Source organism: Stigmatopora nigra, chromosome 12 (assembly GCF_051989575.1).
Source record: "Stigmatopora nigra isolate UIUO_SnigA chromosome 12, RoL_Snig_1.1, whole genome shotgun sequence".
NCBI lineage: Eukaryota > Metazoa > Chordata > Actinopteri > Syngnathiformes > Syngnathidae > Stigmatopora > Stigmatopora nigra.
The window spans coordinates 5,678,010-5,700,897 of NC_135519.1; the positions used below are offsets into that span (position 1 = coordinate 5,678,010).

The following is a 22,888-nucleotide window of genomic DNA, read 5'->3' on the forward strand; positions in this document are numbered from 1 at the left end:
TTCATTGACCAGTTAACAATACTTTCAAGAGCTGCACTTCCAGTGGATTTGATGTCTATTGGTGCGAGTAGCAGTGAATGGGTTAATGATTTGCATTGCATGTGTGCAGAACTGTAATCTGGCTGTTGACATTCTGACAGGAGCCTTGTTTCTTTTTTTTTTAGAACTAACAAGCTGAAGGCGTGAATTACAAAACAGACTTTCATCAAATTTTGAAGCAAAGCAAGAGGTTTCTTGACTCTTTTCTTCCATTTTTAGCAAGTAACTAAAAAGCTCAAAGCCTCTGACTGACAAGATGGTATGAAAACAAGTGTGCATTTCCTGTATGTTCTCAATTCAAAAAATCTCTGTGGATGCTAAAATATTTCCATCTCAGCAGTTACCCAAACTTGACAATTTGCATGACTTCCATTACATAAAGAGTGCAATTAAAAATAGTAATCATAAGGACCCTTTGGGCAATACCTTGAGTGTGAAGAGATCTCACTGAGGTCTCCAATGCTTCCCTCTGTCACGTTGCTAGCCATTAAGACAGAAGCATAACCCTGGGTCAGATAGGGTTTTCCATGTTCCTCTTCAGATGCCCCATCTTCATGATGTTCTGACACCCATTGGTGTCCTTGCTCCCCCAGCCTGCTTTGCATCAACACTCGAGCCCCAGGGACCATGCAGGGATTGGTGTCGATGCCACTGTCCGTGGAGGCCCCTTTGATGTATGTGAGCCCCAACATCTCAGGGTCCATCAAGTCTCCTGAGCCAAAGTGCTTGTCATCACTATTGCTTGAGGCGTTGCTTGACAGAGTGTTGCTACTTGAGTGGCTTGAGTTTTTATCACCCATCTAGTACAGAAAGACAAATAACGATGGACAGTACATCAGACAAGGTCCAAATGGAGCCGCAATCATTCTTACGGCAGCTATACAATATAAGAGGATTTGACTATTATTTTGTACTAGTTTGAAGGAAGAAATCCACTTTGTTTACTGTTAAGTGGTCCTAGCTAAGGAGTATAATGGTGTTTGACAAAAGAACATTTTAACTACTATGACTTCAACTTAATCACACTCATCTCATGCCTTAAAAAGTATTTAGTTGACTAGAAGAAAACACCAGATGGAACTCTGGATTTGGGCTATAAAAGGATTTATATTTAGTTCGTGTCATAACATATTCTGTTCATTTTGCTTCATAAAGACTGCAAAGTCACTGGGCAAACTAAAATTCCGTCATATTACATGACAAAGACTTATTTTAAAAATAAGATGCTCTGGTAGTTTTTGAAAGAATAATCAAATTTACAGATAAAAAAAAACAGCCATTGATGGCCATAAATGTGCAATCAATTTGACTGGGAAAGGCTGATAGTTGTAAAATCAGAAATCAAGCATTTATCCGCTGTTACATTTTGAATTTATTCAAAACAATTTTCAAATCAACATGACCATTATTTGTTTCCCCCTCTGGACCTGAACACATGACAGACACGCTTTTCCATTGCTTCTCACATTGCAATTAATCGATGAACTGGATGGAGTCATATGTGTTGTTCAGTGGTGGGAAACATTTATGACCATGATTGCCTGTAGAACTTTTCAGGTGAGTTAGCAAGAGGTTTTGAAATGCTGCTAAATAACTAATATTAGCCCCATAAGTCAGTAAAATACTGATAAAGCAGCAGAGAAAGAACCTCCTATGGATTGAGGCAAAGCAAACATAGGGAAAACAAATAAAGGCCTCGTTTTATTTCTTGACTTAAATTATAATCATGAATTCACACTGGAACTGCTCAGGGCTCTATTTGCGACTTCCAATTAAGTATATTATATATTCCCTGTGTTTTTCATTTTGGACTCGCACAAAACAAAGTAGGCTAATTTGGTTTTTCTTTTTCCTAAATTAGAAATAAAAACTAATGGCTAAAGGGTAAAACAATTGGTTAATGTCTGTGTTTTGTCTGTACATAGAGGTTGAATTCATTCAAATTGTACAATGTTCAGTAGTAATCGAGTCTCAAACATGCCTTCTATACATGTCAACTCAAAATGAGAGATTTGAACATTTACCCTGGAGAGCTTGTTAGGTGAGTCTTTGTTTCCTTCTCGCTGTTTCAGAGGATTCAGAATCTTAGTGGATGGGATGTGCCATTTGGCCTCTGCAGATCAACACAAAACCCCGAACATAATTCTTAACACTCTATCTTTTCCTCTCGGATGGGTAAATTCCACACTTACCTGCCGACCTCGTCCTCTCCAGAGTGGGTTCTCTTTCTCTGTGGATATCTCCGTCTCCCCCTTGAATGTCTCCTGCATGCTCATGAAGAATAGGAGATGGACATCTGCAAAGAGAAACACAAGGAGGGAGGCGGTGAGCAGATTTTCCACAAAGAGCAAGCCTTCAATACATTTTCTGCAAATGCAAGGCAATTAGTGCGCGATCACTGAGGGCCAAAACACTTGAGCACTGAACAGAGAAGCAAACAAAAGAGCTTTTAGATGACTCAGCATCCCTGGAACTATCTTGCTCTTGAAAAAAGACCACAATGTCTTTAACAGGGTTCATAATCAAAGCCATTAGAACTAATAAGCGGGCTCTCTTTATGCACTGCGGTTACACTGCCTTGTGATCGTTCCCAACGACCATAGCTGGAGATCAATGGGCTAGTAAATGTGTCTTGTTCAGTTCTGCGTGGTGTCAGCTCTGACAGACCACAGAAATCCGGATCGTTGTAAGTTTAGTGTGCATTTGAGGCTGCTGACAGGAAGGCAGCAATGTGGAGCAAAGCCCCCTTGTCATGGTCTGCAACCTCTTAGAGAGGGATATTGGTCCCTGGTGGATTCTACTCGTGTGCCAGTATCAGGTTGGAAACTGCTAAGCCTGCATATTGAACTTTTCATGACATTTTCCAAAACACTGTGTTAAAGGATGGCGTTAAAATAATACCAACTAAATCTCAATCTATTTGACTTCTTGCTTTTGAATTCAACAATTGGGTTTTTCAACTTCAAGTCGGAGATGTTCCATGATGAACACTGACTAATTCTAGTATTGAAATATGGGCTAGGAAAAGCAGAATTTACCCATCATATCCAGGTTGCTGGGACCAAGAGCTGCTTCCGCAAGGCCCTGGGTCACTAGATGAGGATTGGTTACTGGGTGAGCTACGGTAATGGTGGTCTCCCTTGTTACAGGAAGTAACTTGGGGATTCTCCATGTCTTGCATCATCCTGCAAACAAAAAGAGAAAATCTGAGTAACCATAAGGATTTAATATTAATTTCCAAGCTGTTTTTGGAATGTGGGACAAAGCAAAAGTACCTGGAGAAAGCAAACGGGGTTAGAGCTATATTATTAATGTACAGTCTGATCAAAAGTTGTCCTTTTTTTCGAAAATAGGGTTAAAATCGGCTAAATTCCACCCAATTGCATTCTTTCTTTTTATAAATGGTGCACTTCTGTATAGATTCACCACTCTCATGCAATAAGTTCTGGTGTCCCTTATATTTGCTCCCCTTACTGGACTGCATCACTTGTTAGCCTGGAGGGCAACTCTCTCTTTGTAACTCCAGTAATTGGCTGAGAGGAGCTGTGCCGTGTCAGTGTCCACATCACCTCCAGTTCAGTGGGGCGCAGAGAGCGTGGAGTGGGAGTCATACGCTGAGTGAAAGAAAGAATGGAAAATGGAGTGCTCCCACTGACAGACACTGTGATTAGGCAGAGGAGGAGGCTGTTATCCCAGTATAGTTAGAACAGGCAAAACCACATGGGGTCATTTTGACACAGAGGAAAGGTTATCATGACTGTGCGCCTTTCATTAGGATGAACAAATCATTGCTTTACATGGCTGAATGGAGATGTCCTAAAGAGGCTGTTGGGAGTTTTAGACAGTGAGCTAAAATTAAAAAAAAGATTAACGAGATCAAGTAAATAATAGTGATGCAAAATCAAATGGCTTGTACTTTACTGTAAAGTTTCTTTACCAGTATTACCTTTTTATAAAGGATACGGGTAGTTTTAATTACTATGCAACCAGAAATGAGTTAAAAGTAACAGATTCAATTGAATAAAATGACAAATGTATAATTACAGGGGCTGCTGGAATACCTGTTTCCCTCTTGTAACTTCCTATCAAAGGATGTGCTTCGTGGGATGGCGGCCTGATGCTGCTGCAAGATCTGCTGGCACTGGAGGCGATCAGGGCCCTGAGTGGGTGATCCTCTGGACAAAGGAGCTCCAGCAGCCGTGGGCACCCGATGCCAAGTGGTGTTCCTTCTGAAGGGGGTTTTGTACTCGCAGGGAGTACCCTCGCTGTCAACTTTGTACTCCACCATTGGAATGCGATATAGCTCAGAGCAGCCCCTGAGGAAATGTGGAAATGTTAAAGACACTTAAAAAGGTAAGTCACAAGTCTGTCCTATCAAATTGAAAAGATTACGACAGAGTAGAACAGTCTTTATTTTCATTGTAACAGTTCAAGGAAATTCAACGTTCTTCCCTTTAAAATTTTATAAAGAAATAAAAACAACAATAATGATAATAAAATGCACACCATATAATTAAACTTAAAATTCTTTAAAGTAAAAAATATTGCCAGTTCATACTCCAACATTTCCACAGTTTATTTCATTTAAAATGGAAAATCAAATATAATAAGATGCATGCTACCCAATGTTGAGTAACGTGCTTGTCGTAGCCAATTTAAACTTTATAGTTATGGGTCTGCTTTTTTATGTTAAAATGCTAGATTGTAAAACAGAGTTGAAAAAGCAGTAAAATGGAATATAAACATTATGCCAAAAGGTTTGGTGGAGTTGGTGTTTGACATTAAGACTTGATTCAGTGATAATATGAGATAGCAAAAACATTTTAACATTCAAATTACTGCTCATTTAATCCGAGAGAAATGGTTGCATAATGATCATTTGCTGTGCACTGCTATTTCCATTTAGATAATTAATTGCACAATAAAATCACATTTACATTTTGCCATTCCCCTTTTTAAACTACTGCAACTTTGCTTCAATGAATTAGTTACATATGCACTTGCAATAATAGAGCTTTTTATCGCACCATGTTTTATAATAATGCATAACAATGATGATAGAGTTGTTAGTACAAATGCCAGCCAACAAAAGGCTGATTTCCTTCATAAAACCCCCAAATTACCCCTCTCCATCACACATCTGCTTCCACATCATGTATATTGTACATCAACACGTCTCCATTTACGATAAAACTGGGTTAGCTGACACACTAAGGCGTCTTTTTCGTGACTATCGCGATAACATTGTTGTTGAGGACAGTGGGAATCCTAGAAGAAGACAAACCTCGGATGCTGTTTCATGCAACATTAATCTCAAAGCCGAGGCTTGATGCTCATGTTTGGGAGTAAAAGGATTATCGGGCAATGGGTCAGGGTTAAACATGCTGGATGTTGTGCAAGCTCTGCACAAGCATCTCAAGCTTGACTCATGATTACACGTGCCTGCTCATCCAAAGTCCATTTCCCAGAATCCACTGAGAGAGGAAATCTGCGTGTATATTACTGTGGTTACGTACAAACAGCGAGGCTTGAGGAGGTTGCACTGACTGATTGTGAAGAGGACAAGTAATCTGTGTAAACTGGACTGAACAATGGTGTCAGTTTTCTTGTACACCGAATCTGTAATTAACTCTTCTTTTTATTGTGGTGATTGGGTAGAACTGAGGATAGCGTTGGTGTTAAATCCTCAAAAATGTTACACTTTTCTATGGGACTGCAAACCCACTCATTACCTTGATGAACTGTGTGTATGTGATAATGTCAGGTTGCCACATACAATTACTCCCTCGAAAGCTAAACGGGATTAACAGCTTGTCAACAAGAAATGTCTCATATTTTGTTTCTGGCTCCGCTTTTTTTTTGATGCAAGATTAATGAAGAAGTGACAAGGTAATATCAAATGTTACAGTTTAGTGGCTGACAGACTGACTTTTGGAATAGAAAGAAGTCCTTATACCAGACTAGGATTCTTTGCTTTGAAATGTATAGAGAGAACTACAAATCAACAGCAGGAAAGCAGCACTAAACCCGTGTTTTTGCATTGTGGTGGATTAACAAGCTGGTAAAGTCATTCAACCAACTAAGAAAGAAGATGGTGTGAAATGACAGTCTGGTTTCTGTCAATTACAGAAAATTGTTGATCAGGATGGCCTACATGTTGGAAATTTGAAACAATTTCAACCATTTTAAGACTGTTTTCCAACAACATTCATGCTTACTTGGCATTTGGCGCTTAACAAAATTGACTAGATGAGTGTGACAACAGGACCTTGGACCTCAGTCAGAGAGCCGTCAATTCAATGACATGGCCAGGGATTGAAAGACATGCTAATCCATTCCCACACTCCGTGTCACAGCAAAGAGCCAGAGAGGGTATGACCTCGAGCAGCCCTTTGTAGAGCTTCCATTGTACTGCGGTTCATTAAGGAGGTGTGCTAAACAGTGAATAGGTTTAAGGAAGAAAAAAAAGAAAACTCCAAAGTTTCTTGGCCAAATCATCTAAAGGAAAGAAACTCCTCTGAAGAAAGTGAAGGGGATTAAGCAGAGCAATTTGTGATGGGGGATGTGAATGTTTTTGTTTAGCAGCATTTGCTCTTCACAGTATGTCATCAGGGTAAGTGAAAAATGCAGCCTGTGTCCAGATGAAAATACACGTTGACAAATCTGATAAAACTTCAAAGTAAAGGTCATACGTAGCTATCGAAATGTCACAACTAAAGCCTGCTATCAGCAAGGGGTCAGAAGCACATTGAGCTCTCTTTAATTTGAGATACAAACACTAAATCCAGGGATGACAAGAATTTACACAATATTAAACAGAATAACATGGATTTTTGACTAGAGAAACACTATCATTGCAGAATTCATTCATTTGTGCTTCACTGTCAATGTATATTTACGTCCCCAATGAAATAATTGGTCATGTATCTTCACATCGTGCACCATTACATTTTCTAAATAACCGTTAGTGTGAGAGAATTTCCACAAAGCTCTTTTTTTCCCCCCGAGTTGGAACAAATTCAATACATTCATGGAAAAGCCTCTGGCGCTGCTGTACAAGGCTCAAACCACATCCTTGTTTGTAATGAAATACAATCATATTGTAGGTAACAGTTATTTCTGTTTTGGCTTAGTATACAATGCATTTACAAGAGTTTGGAAAAAATAAAGCCATAAAAACAATAATGGAAGATCAACTTGGATAGGTCATGAATAAACGCTGTCCTTTCAAATGACATTTATGTAAGAAAAACAAAAGTATAGCGCACAAAGTAGGTTACGCTGACCAGAAGGTCATGACACTAAAACTATTGTTAATCTTGCCCTCATCTTTGGGGCCACAGAGGACTGAGAGGGTGCTTCAAGTCCAGGCTGAATTCCTTTCTCATGAGATCATCGTGGAAAAAGCAGTGCACTTCATTGTTGACAGAAATACTTACTGCCAGTAAAAAGTGAAGGAACCTGCTACTTCCCTTAAAAACTTAATGAAAACGAGAGGATTCTTCACTTGACCCTTCACCTCTGGATTTGATCAATACATGGGAGAATACTCACAAAAACCAGTTCTCATGGAACAGCAGTAGTTTTTATATTTGGCAGGCAACTGAATCACAAAAGTAAAGCGAAGGCGCAGATGCCCTGCACTGAAAACATTGACTATCATTTTTCTTTCATGTTCGATGATTTTGGTAAGGAGATTAAATATCAGTTTAGCCAGAATGGCCGCAGTGTTGGATTCACTAGGGAAGAATATTAGACAACCATCTGGGGGAAAATGATGCCTGGAATCAGATCCACACATGTAAAAATAATAAATGTATTTTGTCTTGTATTATAGATACAGCACTCCATTAGTTCAAAATACCTCACATTGAAATGAACAGCTCTAAAAACAACTAAATTATGCATAAACAGATGTTTATTTCTTCACCATGTAACAATTCCATTGGTGTATCTTAATATATACTCGAATTGGGACAACATCTTTTATTAAGATCAATTTAACTAAATGACAAGAAGTAGGTCCAACTCATTTTAATTTAAGTTGAATTAAAGGTTATTTATTTATGCTTGGCTGTGGAAACAACTCATTTGATATTTATGTATAGTTTTAAGTCCTTTTGATCTACCATGGATGTTTTTAGAAGATGGAATTAAAACCAGAGTATCCAGAAAGAAAGACACACTTCACAGTGAGAAGGAGAACAAACCTTGAAAAGAAAGCTAGAAGATTTGCTAAAAAGTCAGCGACAAAGACACCGAAGATTACAGGCAAATTTAAATAAATGTTCGGTAGCTTAAAGCCGTAAAACCGAGGGTAAAAGTGATAAGTTAAATCCTTTTACAAACTAAAGGTTGTTATTCAAAATGACATTGAGGTGATTTTTATGGCACTCACTGTCTCTCACAGAGAAAAGGCATTTCACACAGTCCATTTATTCTCATCACATCATTTGAAATATGCTCCTCATTTTAATTTCAGGGGAAATGGTGTCTCGCCATGGGTGAATGTTCCCAAAAAGCCAGCCCCTCCCACACTAATTGCTGAATAGAAGAACGGGGAGGACAGAAATAAAAGCAATCTGCAAAAGTGAACCATAGAGCAAAGACTTTATCCATTAATCTAAACGTTCTCCCCATTATTATAAACGAAAAACGCTGATTGTGAGTGCGCCGCAGCTTCATCAACAAACAAAAATACTCCATTGGGAAGCAGCTGTCAGCATCATGGCAAAAAACAAGCACCAGTAAGCTTTTTTCGCCATTAATTAGCTTTGCTATTAGAGAAAATGTCAAAATAACCCACAAGCATTAAAACAACTTAAAAACAATGCTGATCAACAAAAAAAAATCCAAAAAAGATGAACATATTATTATTAATTTTTACCTTCGAGGGGTCCCATCTTCATATGGTTGGATAATAACCACTTTGACAGCAACTGAAGTACGCAGTAGGTCAATCATCTGCTCATGGGTGAGTGTAGCCACAGCCACCTTGCAGATCTCCACCAATCGGCTACCTTGTCTTAAGCCCGCCTTCCAAGCAAAGCCAAAAGGTTCCACGTCGGCCACAATTCCCTCAAAGTTGACATGGAACCCAAGTTGGCCAAGGCCGTTACGCCGTAAAGTCATCTCTATTGTTTCACAGCCTCTTGTGGTGACCTGAAACAGTGATTATTAAAAAAATGAAATGACCTGATTGAGATGACTCCATTTCAAATCACAAATGACCAACAACGTAATGCCTTAAACTAATTCTCAGTAAATCCTTTACAGTTGTGCGTCATTCTGGAAGTTAACCAGACCAAAAAAAAAGAGGTCATAGATGAAAGCACACAACCTATTTTTAGCCTGACAACATAATTTGAACAAGCTATTCACAGGTCTCACTCCAGCATGAGTGAGTGCACCCACCGTTTTACTGGATGCTTTCCCAAAACTGTTTTCTCTAGAATTGCTGGAGAAGAAATCACAAGGCACTCAATGAGCTTTAATCACTCGCCAGATTAGTGCCGGTTCAGTTGTGCTTGACTGCCACTATATACCCCAGAGTGGCAGCTGGCTTCAGGGACACATTAACTCAAACTTTGGCCTGTCAACACTTGACCAGATTCTCACACTAGCAGAAATCCTAGCCTTCTGGGCGAGTCGAGCCATAGTGGACCACCGCAGATCCACCATGTCTTTCTTCTATGTGACACAAATAATTAGTTTGATACGATTTGAGTCACCTGTTTTGTTGCTCAAGCTCCATTGGGACAGTCTAGTGTTCAAATCGATGTCGGTTGTATTTAAGCTTCCTGTGTGGGCCACATTCAATGACATTTTGATCATTTACTGCAGGCCAATAAAAACTGGGAGGCGAGCCAGACTTGCTCCACGGGTCGTAGTTTAGACACCGGTAACCTACTGTCTAAACCCGAGGAGATTTAGCGCACCAATAGGGACCAAATATTTACTGAAAGATAAAAATCGATAGTTTCATCATCCTAATCCAAATATTATTTTTTTGAAACCCTTGAACCCACAGGAAAAGTCTAAGAAAAATGCCACACATAGGATTGTGATGACTTGTTCAATAAAATCCAAACACAGGGCTCCCAAGCTCAACGACACCCTGGAGAGCAGGATGTTATTGCTGAGCTTTTAGTGGTGTTCTCACACAGGCTACACAGCTTTATAATAGCCACCAATCTACTTGCTTCACATTACGTCATTCCCTTGACTGTCTCGAAATTCTTACAATGTAAACAGAATTGTGTCAACTTCCTGGACAAGAAGACAGACCCCATTTGGGTTAAATTGGGCAGGGTCATTTTACGCATGGATCTTAAGCATGGACACTCAGTTAGTCGAAACTTGTATCATTTTTTTTGGGAAAGATCTGTCATAAATCCCACGGGAAAGAGCTCTGCAAATGTGAGAGAGATTAGCATGGGTAATGAGTAAGAGATGCCCTTTTGTTAATCACAAATGCTAATATGACCTGCTCTGTTCTTTCGTGTAATGAATGTATGAAATAAGTTGGCTTCTATGAAAAAGTCTTTTGGAGTGTTTGCATTATGCAAAATCATTGCCCTTGGGCTACATATGAATCCTTCTTTTTCATTCTCCATTCTCATTTTTAAGCTCTGGGTAACTTAGGTTTATAGTAATATTGGCACCGTTTTTCCTGACATTTTAAAAGAAAGGAAATTTACTGTGAGATAGTCTTGAAGTCCATCCAAATATCACATGGTTTGAAGCCTGAACATCAGATAATTTGTGCAATGGAGTGATATGCAGATTTTTATTTTAGACAACATTTTTGAAGGACTCACCTCTAATCTTTGCACCATCTCCCGAATGTCTTCTCCACAGTTGTCATGGGCAGACAACATGATACATTCCCCACGCTCATAGAAGATCCTTATACTCATAATCCCTGAAGTCCAACCAATGACATCGCGGCAAGAACAGTTGAAGACCACATTTTTCGAGTCCTCCTCAATAAGCACAATGAACTCGTTGGATATGCCCAGCAAGCAGTCCACGTCTAACGACTGGCCAAAGTCCCGAGCCCGAACGCTCCAAGTGATGGCTCCAACGCTGAAGACGTGAGCATCCTTCCTGGGTTTCACTTTCTCCTTCTTCTTGCCCCCGAGGTTAATGAAACTAAATTTGACAGCAGAGTCAATTGTAGCAGTGCTAACAAAGTTTTCTGCCAGGTCCTTTAGGTACTCCTGCCGCGTTCTGGTCGCCATGGCTCGGAATTTCTCCGATTTATGTGCGGCGTTTTCTCCATTTATCACTTTGGCGAGGAGGAAGTCCCTAAAAACTGCAGACTTTGGAAAGGTCACAGACTTTGGAATAGGAGGCCCAAACGGAGGCACGTCCTTTGACCTGGACACGGACACACTGGGAAACAAAATAAAAGGTATGCCTTAACTGAATTACTTTTATAAAAAGCACAGTGTAAAGCTGGAGGGATCATACTATGGTGAAAGATTGCAGAGCTTTTAAATTTGCTCAAAAAATACACACGCTAGTTCTAATTTCCAAACTAACCAAATTGAACAGAGAAAAAGGACGCACTGTTTAAATATTAAAACAAAAAAGAATCCAGAACCTAAGCAAATCCACCAAAAACATGAAACACACTTTCTTTGACTTGTTAAGTTGAAACACCATGTACCGATGTGACATGTTACAACATGCATTGTGAATTTTAAAGATATCTTTTAAGGAAGGTACTTTTTATTCATAATTTTTTACCTGTAGCAGACATTGTCCGTGCAGGGATTGTGTACTTTGACGATGACAAACACATGCTGGAAATGAGAGCGGACGCTCTTTGGAGTAAAAGGAAGCGCCCCAGGCTCCTGGAACACTATTGTGACAATGTCATTGCCGATGTGCCTTTTCCGTAACAACTAAAAAGAAAAAGCAGAGGAAATCAGTTTATGCGAGGAAAAAGAATGACAATCTCTTTTTTATATTTCATGATTCCAAACAGACGTCAGTTACTTTTAAGCTTACTAGAATGGGTGGTGTAATTACTCAAAAACAAAGATTTACTCAGTAAGTCCAGGACATTAGGGTAAAGAACATCAGTCCCCAAAGCTAAACAGGGTTATTTTCTCACTCTGTATTTCCAAGATTAAGTGAAATTAGATCGCTGAAATAGAGGTTGCAGTGGTGAATGTGAGAATACGATTGTGGCAAAATCAATTCGGTCATGTGAAAGATTGCCAAAGTGGTTTAAATTAGGTGAACTGATTTTGTAACATATAATAAATGACCAAAATCACAGGTGTCTGAAGGCCACCTTGTGTTTAAGGAGCACAAATCTTGAGAAAGGAATCTGTAAAACTAGTGGACCTTAATGATTGCAGATTTATGGCCCCAATGGTTGTCAAGCAGTAGCTGCAATAATTTAATTTCACTTGTTAGTGTAGATAGGCAGGTCCAGCCCCTGGGGATACATTGATTAAAATCCAACTATGAGGTACTGTTGCCATGGAAATGCTGAGAGTTTCAACTGACTGGTCGTTATTGTGGCGAAATGGTCCAGGGGAGAGGGGAGAAGCTGACTGGCAGGAGTCAGCGGGAATGAAGAAAGTTGTTAAGGGTCTAAAGACAAGCATCAAAATAGAAGAAAAACAGAAGGAAAAAAAGGGTTTTGTGATTGCTGTGTCTACAGACCTGTTGTCTATTGTTGGGCGTGTAGGGGAGCATGGTGGACACGTGAAACATCAGCTCGTAGTCCTTGTAGGTAGTGTAAAGGGAATGTGTGCCTGTGGAATCGGCTAGAATGGCAAAAAAAAAAACCCAAACAAAACAAGTTACAAAAGACTTGAAGGTACAGTATGTAATTTGAGGGGTGTTTATCATTTGGCTTACTTTTGTTATCAAGCTGCGCTCGATACTTGGTGAAACCTTTGAGGCGAACTCTTTGTCCCAGCAGGTCCAAAAACTCTTCTAAAGCTGGCCCAGCACTCTCATTATTGTACATTTCTTCCTCTGTGCTCTGGCCCGCTTTACAATAAAGCACACCAACCTTGTGCTGGAAACTTAGCTGGAATGAACGACATACACACAAGGAAACACACTCAGAGAGCAAGTATACTTTCCTGTTGGTGAAGTACCGCATATAAAAAACACTTGTGTATACTCTGCATGGTGCACTCAACAGCCCGGGAGTGCCTACCATGTCAAAGCTAATGCAATGGCTTTCATAACCTCCTCTAAAAAAGAGCCAAACTCTCCTTTTTATAATGCCATGACGCTGCATTGCCCTCGATTGGTGATAAACAGCTACAGATGTGAATATCAAACAGTGAATTTGTGAATTACAGCAAAATGTTGCAAGTTCTTTCTACTAGCAATAATATTATTATTGTATTTTTTTTCATTTAAGACACACGCATGAATGGCAAAGTCAAAACAGAAGCCGAAGATTTGCCTTTTTTTGTTTGTTTTACTGTGGGTATTATTATTACTGGCCAGGTCAAAATTACACAGTGAGGCTTTTCCACCAGCATCAATCTTTAATGGTTCCCTGCCCTTTGAAGCGTACAAAAACAAAGGGCCAAAGGGGAAACAATAAATGACCACCTGCCTCCGTATTTGGCACCTGTTGCCCATATCCTGACTTGAGGACATATTTTTGCTCTTGACCTAAGGTCAATACGTTTATACAGCTAAGAAGAAGAATGTTTGTGTGGATGTGAAAAGTAGCAGCAACAACAACAAAGTAAAATTGCTTCTCTCCTCCCTTTACAGGTCATCATCTCTTGGTATACCGCTGACAGTGTTGTCATGGTGACTTCCTCTATCAGGCAATCTGCTGTGCGCTAAAGTGGAAGAACTGACAGAAGGCTATTATACCATGTCAAGCAGTGGCAATGGCAAGATGAGGTTCTTTCCTTTTGGAAAAAAAAAACATCTTATTGGGTTCGTATAACCTTTCCCTCTTGTTAAGACGCCGGCCTGAGATGGCAAGGGCAATTACATTGACGCGGTTGGAATTTGTTATTGCTTGAAAAGTGCAAACGCAACAGTAGACATAAGAAGCGCAATGGGGAGCTGGCAATAGATCTTTAAATAGTTTTTTTCCTGAAGTGGTTGCAACTGATCAAACAAACAAAATATCCCCAAATGTACCTCTCCCTCTGCAGCTCCTAAAAGTAGAAAAACACTAAAGTATTTATGAAGGCACTAAAACTGACTTTTTTGCATTTAATGGAGAGCTTGTGCGCATTAAATGAAGGGAAAATAACTCATTTTTTAGTAATTATCATATTTATATATGATGATAGGTGATTTTTTAAGTGGGGGGAGGCATGGCAATTAAAGTCTCAGTATGAGGCTTTGCCATTTATGCAACTATAATCAATGGCACAAAAAAATATTTGTGCAATCAGAAAATGATTAGTTTGCATTACTCTGATACAAAGATACCATAATCTAACACCAAAAGACTAAAATACAATGTTTTAGATAACATACAAGAGTGATGTTTAAAAAAAGGTGGTGGTCATTTTCCAGGTGGGCCCTCCAGATATTTTATGCAATACATGCAAAGCACACTTAAGAATGCAATTTACGTTAGCATCAACTCATATTCCAAAATGTCTACAGCCTGATGCATATTCCAGTCTGTCTGCCACACATGTGAAATACATTTATGCGCTCTTATCTCTTTTTATATCCTGGCGATTACAGCAACCGAATGTTTTGCTTAGAGGGATTTTGTCCCTGCACGACTGATTGTGTAGATATTGTGAAGGCCTTCTCTCTCTAGCCAGCAAACACAGACAATAATAATCTTTTAGAAATATAACTATTTGCACTGAAAGAAATTCATACGAAATACCACACAAAAAATATCCTGGACAATTGTACTGAATTTCCAGATAATTAATAGTATTCTTAGCCATTTATAAAGCAATAATCTTGATCAGATGCTCAATAAAAAAGTGGTTACTATTTTTTTGCCAACAAGTTAGCTTTTTAATATATATTTAACTCAATTTAGAGCGATTACTCGACTCTCCTCTTTTAAACACTTGAACAAAATCTTGATATACCATGGGGAACCTCTCTCATTCCCATTTTAATGCGGCTGTCCCTTGACATTTGGAAGGAACGGTTTATGTTAACCAATGCAATTACACTGATAAAGAGCCATGTCTCCAATAGGCAGGAAACCTGTGACATGCTGCTTTATCCCTGCGCACTTTTTCCTGTCAAATACATGTCCGTGTTCTAATCACTAAAAATACCATTGACGTGTAGATAATATCAGGTGACATCCTGCCTCCATTCAAGAAAAATACCTCTTCAAGGACATATTAGCAAGTTATTCACTATAAGAAAGACTTATGAAATCAGGTCAGGCGAATATAAATAATCAAGGCAGGCACTCAATTTAAGCATACGGTGTTCTTAAGCCTGGCGTCTGATCCAAATTTTAGTGTTCCTCTAATCCAGGTAAGGCTCAAACAAACCATAACACCCAACTGCTCTGCATTAATAAAACAGAAGTGCACTTACCCCTTGTTCATCCAACTTCAGGAGTTGCTCAGAAACTTTAGGAGAGTTGATTGCCAGCCTCAAACATTGAATGTTGAGCTCCGGGATTACGTATTCAAGTACTTCCTTTAGGGGCAATCCACGGGCTGTCCCATGTCTTGCTGTGGATGGGATTGCATCTTCCAAGATGGCTCCTCGCAGGGTGGTTAGCTGTTAGAATGAATATGGTGAAGATGTGAAAACTAGGCACTGTTACCCAATGACCAAAAGATTGGATGCACTTATCGATATATTTTTTTACCATTTGAAAGTTCAACCTAGTGATACACATATTTTTAATACCGTTTTAGGACAGTTAAAATCAAAATATTTTGGTAATGCAGCTTTTCATACAGGTAATCCTAAAGTTATGGCCAGAATTGTATTAGGGTTAAATCTCTGTGTGTTGCCCCACCATGTAGGTCAGCAACTCTGGTACACACTGATCCGGTGATGGCTTGAATCATTTTGAAGCAATATCCAAATGAGTAGGCTCATGCCTTCTATTTCAAGATCCAGTTATGGTGCTTCCATTTCATTTCGTACCAGGGCATTAATTCAGGGCAATGGCTAATTACAGCCCAGATGGGTAGCATTAACATCTCCCATTGTAAATAATGAAAATAGTCAAAGTGAACACTGGAACAAGTGGGTATTTTAGTGCTCCTGCCATTAATGTTCCCGTAATGGTTGAAACAAATAGTGTTAAACGCTACCAGTAACGACGTGTTGTTGTTAGGAACATTACAGACACATTTTACACCTATTAAATCTAGTCCTATCTACACGGGCTGGGACATAGAGGCATGCTGAAATGCAGATTACTTAACAGTCAGAGTGGGACACAGAGGGAAAGAGTGGCAGAGCTTAATGCAACAAATAAACGCTCCAGTAGATCGGGAGTTTAAACTGGATGCTACATGCAGCGTTGGCATGACCCAGATACATTGCTTTATTGAGGGAAGGTCGCCTGAACCCAAGAATGGTGCTGGATATCGGTGACATTTCTTTGCCTGACACATCTGTTACACCTGAATTATTCATTGCCTTAGACCACCAAGCATCTAACAGTGTGGGGGCTCCTGTAACCACTAGGGACCGTGAGATGGAGGATTCCATTTTGTTGATTAATAATGTTGTACTCTATGTATGCCTTGTTGAGGGAGAGTGTGCGAGGCCAGTGGCAATGAGACCACGTCTGCGGGAGTGTCACAGAATCTAAGGAGGCAGTTGGTTGTTTAATGTAGCTGTAGGGAGAGCATGCTTTCCCTTCTTTTCATGGCCAGTCAAGCATTTCTTTGCACATAAAACCTACAAAGGATGCCGTAAAAACATGCAAAGTGAAGCTGTTTTGCAAGGCAGCCAATATGCTAGGTCAGGCAAGTGGAGGTTCACTCTCGAGAGACCTGCCGCTTATTATCATAATTCAAGGACGCACTTTCTCGTCTCGGAGTTGAAAGGACATTTTTGATATGGGCACTTTTACGATGCAGGTAGATGATCACAAGGCAAACATGTATACACGTTGAATTGACCATTTCTTTGCGAAGTCAGATATGTCTTGCAGGGCATTCTCTAGGCACTCAGCACTAAATGTGTCATAGGTTATACCCGTCACCAATGTCATGGACAAATATTACATATGTTTGAATGAACACGGATAAACCAAAGTGGAATCCGAATCATATTTTTTCCTATCATTTTACATTATTCAATAACATATTTACTTTTATTTGAGATTGAGCAAACAGTGTTTCATTTATGTACAATTCTGTTATGTACTATAGAGGTCATCAATTGTGTTTTGATAAGACATGGCCGTTACATGCTCTGTAATTCACCTATAGAGAGCGAAGGTTGCATTTTTATTTGAAAACACCCTTGTACCGCCTGAATGTGACCTTAGCGACTTGAATATATTGGACCGAAAGTAATGTGAGGAAGAGCACTTAAAAGTATGTTCAGGAGATAAGTCAATATTCTTTGAGGAAATATGTGTCACCACCATGGATCCATCAAAGATACAGAATGTTTTATGATATTAATCGAGCAAACAGATTCTTAGTTCACCTGACTGGTTCTGAAGGTGACTCGATAGTTGTACTGCATGCCATCTTTCTCCTTTCCATCATCCAATCGCTCCCTACGGATGCTTACTGCCACAGGTCCCAGATGGTCGTCCACACCAAAATAGTTTTGATGCTCTGGAGACACATTTTTAAAAAAGACCAATTAATCAGACAGTTGAGCATTGACATGTGACATCTGTCTGAGATTTTTTGCTTGCTGATGAAAAAAAAAACACCTCAGCAAGTACGTGTACTGTATTAATTTCTATAAAAGCTTTTTTAGCATTAAAATTCAAGCTTTGATCATAGTTAAATATGAGAAGTGTCATCAAAATAAAATATTCAAGTTGATTCATTCATAATTTCAGCTCTTGGATTTAATGTAAAAAATATAAAATAAAAGACCAATAAAACAAACAAAATAGCATTTCTATTAAGCAACTAACTCATCAGTATCAGTGGACTGCATTCTATACAGGATATGAATAGATTTCATATCAGATAACAGCTTCTTAGAAAGGGGAGGCTATATTATTATATTTGTATATAGAATTGAAGCAATTTTGATACAACATAAAATATGCATAAATGTGGTAAAGCCAAAGAAAAGAAAGGAATCTTTGCTCAAATTTATTAGATTCCTGCAGATGGACAAGATTTTTTTGTCCACGCCGCTTTGAGCACGCATCTTAAATGCAAATCTTCCAGTCTTTTTTAGATTGGATAGGCGCAAAGCTCATTTCAGCATGAATAATAAATAAACTGTCTCGAGGTAAGGCAGTGTTAGCAATGAGAGGAATGCATGGCTTGTCAGGGATAGTGGACTGAGTAGCAAACTCTGTGAGGCATGAGCTCAAATGGTAAGAACACCAGGAGGAAACTAAATACTAATGGTGTCGACTGCAGCAGAAAGTTTTTTTTTTTTTTGTCGATTCCTTTGCGTAACATGTCACATCACTTGGTGTTGACAATATGCCAAAGGTCACAAAATAGATGGCCTGGCTTGTCATGTCAAATAAGACCTCAAGTTTGTAGTCTTGCCCCTTTGCAATACGCAGCCTTTTCAACCAGTATCTATGTATCATTTGCTTTACTTGAAAAAGCTTTAACATTTTCTAACGTATTCTTCTTTGTATCATTTCTATTATAACATTATCTTATAAAACTATGACTCACGGTCATGCTCGTGTGGGCCTGTATCTTTGTTTGCGTATGGGTGTGTTTGTGTCTAAGGTGATGACAGACTTGTCTTTCCAATAAAACACCTCATAAAAAGGGCAAAGGGCTAAATATACAAAGTGTGAAAAAGCATCATCTTTACGAAAAGAGATGAACAAGAAAACGAAAGTGACAGCTACACATGGCACTTCATCTATATCGAGTGGTCTACACTTCTAGAAAGGTTAAACACCCTGTAAAAAAAAAAAAACATTTCTGCGGAGCAGGAGGAAGGGAGGAAGCCTTTCACAGTCAGTGATTATCCGAGAAAGTTCAATGGTACATCCAAACATACAGTAATAGTCTCATTAACCTCACCAGGAGGGCCTTTGGTGAAGTTAAAATCTGACACTCTAAGCTTAATTTAAAGCAGAGCCTGTTTTGAGGACATTAGGGCATATGTGAGTGCTAAAAGGTGAAGCAGCTGTTTTCTGCGGGGCTTAAGGTTAGGAAATCCAATATGCTGAGAGCAGCCAATCCCAAGACAGTGGGAAAACAGATATGTATAATGATGCGATGGGTTGGGCTGGCATGGGTATTTGGAGCCACGCTCACAGGTGTTTTAATGGGGCGATCAGGGACCCTTGGTGTAGTTTTGTTGACCTGATAGTTTGGTAAGAAAGGTCCTCACACCCCATTGGCCCCCCGTGGGGAACAGCTGCAACACACCCTCTCACTCACCTCTTCTCACATGACCAATCAAATCTTCATAGCAAGGTTAAGAGAAATATCCAGAGATGACATGGGTGCTCCTCCCCCAAGGAAGAGAAACATACACCCTTGTTACCTAAAACAAGCCAGCTATTGTTCTAGTCCTAAAATCATCTGGTCCTGTACAAATAACTGGGACATGCAGATATCTGATATGATGAGTTAAAGCTGTTTTTCTGGATAACTTGTTCTCTCCCTGCGATAGCTTTTTGTCAAGGAAATATTCAATTCTCAAGGAAATAGTCAATGTTATCATTGGAGCAGAGTCTGTGAAACGTGCACACATTTACATATAATTGTATATGACTCATATATACTTGATTCTAAGGGTATTACAGTAGGTTTCTGTTATCCAACAGCCTTTTGAGAGATGTTTTAGACTATAATTTTTCTTTTTATCCAATTATCCTTTTTTTTAATCAAATGTGGAATCCTAAAACTTAAAAATTAGAAATGACAGTAAAGATAGGCTCCGATGGTAAAACTATTGAATAGTAACATATCAGAAAAACATCAAGAAAGATTTCTTACCCTTTCCATAGAAAAACTTGTGGTAGTAGTAAGCACCAAGGTCAATGTGCTCAATGATATAGCGTTTGACCTTCTCCCTGTGGATGGGCTGGTTTTCTCGAGGGACCTCCAGAACAGAGACGCCTGCATTGGTGCAGTGGGAGCTTAGCGAAGATTCAAAAGAACAGCTCTCTGACAATCCACTGTAGTTGCCACTGTTAGATCTGGAAAGTGAAATCTTTCTCTCGCCCTCACCGCCAATTTCGTTACGGAAGTGCGGGCAGCCCAACACCAAACCATTGCACTTTCCGTCCCCCTCATCGACATCTAAGTTCTCCTTTGGGTTCAAATCCTCTCTGCTACCCAGAGGTGACTCAAAGAAGACAGAGTTCCCGCTACATGCTATTGCTCCAGTATCTGGTCCAGGTCCCAGTAGAGCACTGGTTCCAACACCAGGCAATCCTCCAGCAGAAGCAGCAGAAGCCCCAGTAGTGGTGTTCTTCCTCTGACTCAGATTAGCTCTGTTTGCAACCGCTTCGCTGATGTTAAAAAGAACGCTCTGGACATCGTAGTGAGCAAAGCATTTTTGAAAACTGAGGGGTCGTCGATCATCCTCAAGAGAGAGTCTCAAAGCATCACTCTCGCTCTTAATCGTTCGCAATTTCCGGAACAAAGATGGTTCGGACGACTCTGATTTGAGGCGTCTCATGAATGATTTCTCCCGTTCCCTGCTGTAGAGGAGAGAGCTGTCTACATAGTCGTAGCCTGGAATTGTGACAAACTCTCCCCTGGAGATCTGGGCGGCTGTCTGTAAACTGGGGGAGAGGGAGGTATCGCAACGCAACAACTCAGGAAAACCCTGAGGTGCTACACTGCGGTGGTCCATTGTATCTACTCTGTAGCCCTTAAGCATGGTAAAAAAGCCATCTCCACCTAAACCTTGTCGGTCAATGGAGGATGTACTTCCATATTCCCGGTGTAAAGAGGCCCCAGTATTTGGATTGACTCCTCTCTGGTCTACTACATCCTCAGAGTCAATATCGCTGATTGTGACATCACTATTGCTGCGTTGACGAATAGGGTGAAGACCTTTCAGTGGCGATTGGCTAAGGAGGTCATTCAATGTATACTTTGCATCAGAAAAGTCCACTTCCAAACAGACTTGTTCTTCTTGGGAAATCAAATCCACACTATGGTCCTGCTGGCCGTTCTGAAATATTGGTACGACACTCTGATAGTTTTGCGATGGCCGTCCATCCCATCCATCTTTCCTTGGTGGCCATTCTGTTACCCTGGCCCTGACGCCCATTTTGGGCATGGCTGGAGCGCCATTTGTTTTGCCAGGACCGTCATGCTTGCTCTGCATGTTGGAGCCCGGTGGTCCCATACTACCATTGAGGGATTTGAGTTTTCTACTAAACAACTCCTCTGACTGCATGCCTCTATGGAATTCTTCTGGGCCTCCCACGACTCCCACAAGGTTTGATTTATTATCTGTGACTGGGCTCAGAATACTCATATCTTGCAAGTAAACTCCTTGAAGAGGCGACTTCTAGGACCCGTCTTCATGATATCACGGGGAAAAGGGGACTCCTCCTTGAGCTGCCGCTGTCATAACTCATAAAAGGCCATTGGCACAACAATTGAAAAACAGCATTTGGGTGTCAAGGACAAGCATCTGAGGACTGCCGAGGGCACCACGAGTGGAATCTTTGCTCACAGCTTGCCGCCAACGTAGAACGACAGCTGGAAGAGGTGAACCTAGAGCAGAGGGACAAAAAAACAGAGGGGAATATTAACACATAGGGAGGAACTTCATTGTGCAGAGCATTTGGAACAGTAGATCATATTTATGATGGGTTCAGCACATTAGGGTGAAATGTCTGTAAGTAATCTTATTCATTATGATACTGGTTACGGAGTTAAATGAACTTCTACGGATAAAATCTAGGTTTGTACTGGTTTTACAACTTATTCGTATTGTATATGTCACCAAATGTAGCTGATTAGAGTACTAGAAATGAGAGAATATGGTAAAATTAAGTCTTGATGACTAAACAGAGGTATATATCAGCTTGTCCAATGCCTAACAGATGGTGGTGAAGTGTTCTACAGTAACAGGAGGCAGATGTTAAACTCAACGTTTACATGTACAAATATCTGAAACTGCCTCCAGGATCAGACCTGAAAATTATACAGCAGGGATATTTCTTTGCATATTCAAGATTACCCTTCCTGCACTCCAGTAGTTTAAAAAGAAAATCAGCAAGACCATACGAGTTAAATTAGGCATGCCACATTTTATAAACAGAAATATATTGTGAGACAAAATTCCTGACGTCCCTCTGCTAACATAAACTCTCCGGAAGTGTTTATCCTAACCATGCCAGCTCACCAAGAGAATAAACAAAGGGAATAATATTGATATCTGTATCCAACGATCGCATAAATTGTAAATGGTGTGCATTTACATTGTACCTCTCTATTTTAATAGTATTTGCCGGCTCATTAATGTATGCTTATTCTGTTCTGGTTTGGAGCCCATCTCGGGTGCACAGCGATTGTTAATGAGGTATATTGGGTAGAAATTGATCCCATCCCAGCTGTGTGAACATCAGCAGTGTCCCATTAGCCAGCCAGTCGTCCAAGAAACTGTGCTTCAGGGTATACTCTATAGTCTAAGTATTAATGAATAGAGGAATTAAAAGTCACAAGTACATTTATAGTACATGTGTAATTTTAAATTGGGGTTTTGTTTTGTTGACTTGCTGGCAAATAGGTAGTTA

The 22,888-nt window shown here is 39.9% G+C and overlaps 1 protein-coding gene across 8 annotated transcripts in view; it reads right to left on the bottom strand.

Annotated features, from left to right (window-relative positions):
• The window catches only part of LOC144205674 (signal-induced proliferation-associated 1-like protein 2), a 58,501-nt gene that overhangs the window by 12,311 nt on the left and 23,302 nt on the right, over positions 1-22,888 (bottom strand). For all 8 annotated transcript variants that reach the window (XM_077730212.1, XM_077730208.1, XM_077730207.1 and 5 more), the window contains exons 2-14: positions 20,124-21,863; positions 17,665-17,798; positions 15,577-15,765; positions 12,922-13,096; positions 12,724-12,827; positions 11,794-11,951; positions 10,860-11,436; positions 8,927-9,201; positions 4,101-4,355; positions 3,078-3,224; positions 2,232-2,335; positions 2,064-2,152; positions 466-839 (exon numbers count right to left, since the gene is read on the bottom strand). In XM_077730212.1, coding sequence (XP_077586338.1) covers positions 466-839; positions 2,064-2,152; positions 2,232-2,335; positions 3,078-3,224; positions 4,101-4,355; positions 8,927-9,201; positions 10,860-11,436; positions 11,794-11,951; positions 12,724-12,827; positions 12,922-13,096; positions 15,577-15,765; positions 17,665-17,798; positions 20,124-21,621 — 4,079 coding nt within the window. In that variant the 5' untranslated portion in view covers positions 21,622-21,863. The remainder of the gene's footprint in view (positions 1-465; positions 840-2,063; positions 2,153-2,231; positions 2,336-3,077; positions 3,225-4,100; positions 4,356-8,926; positions 9,202-10,859; positions 11,437-11,793; positions 11,952-12,723; positions 12,828-12,921; positions 13,097-15,576; positions 15,766-17,664; positions 17,799-20,123; positions 21,864-22,888) is intronic.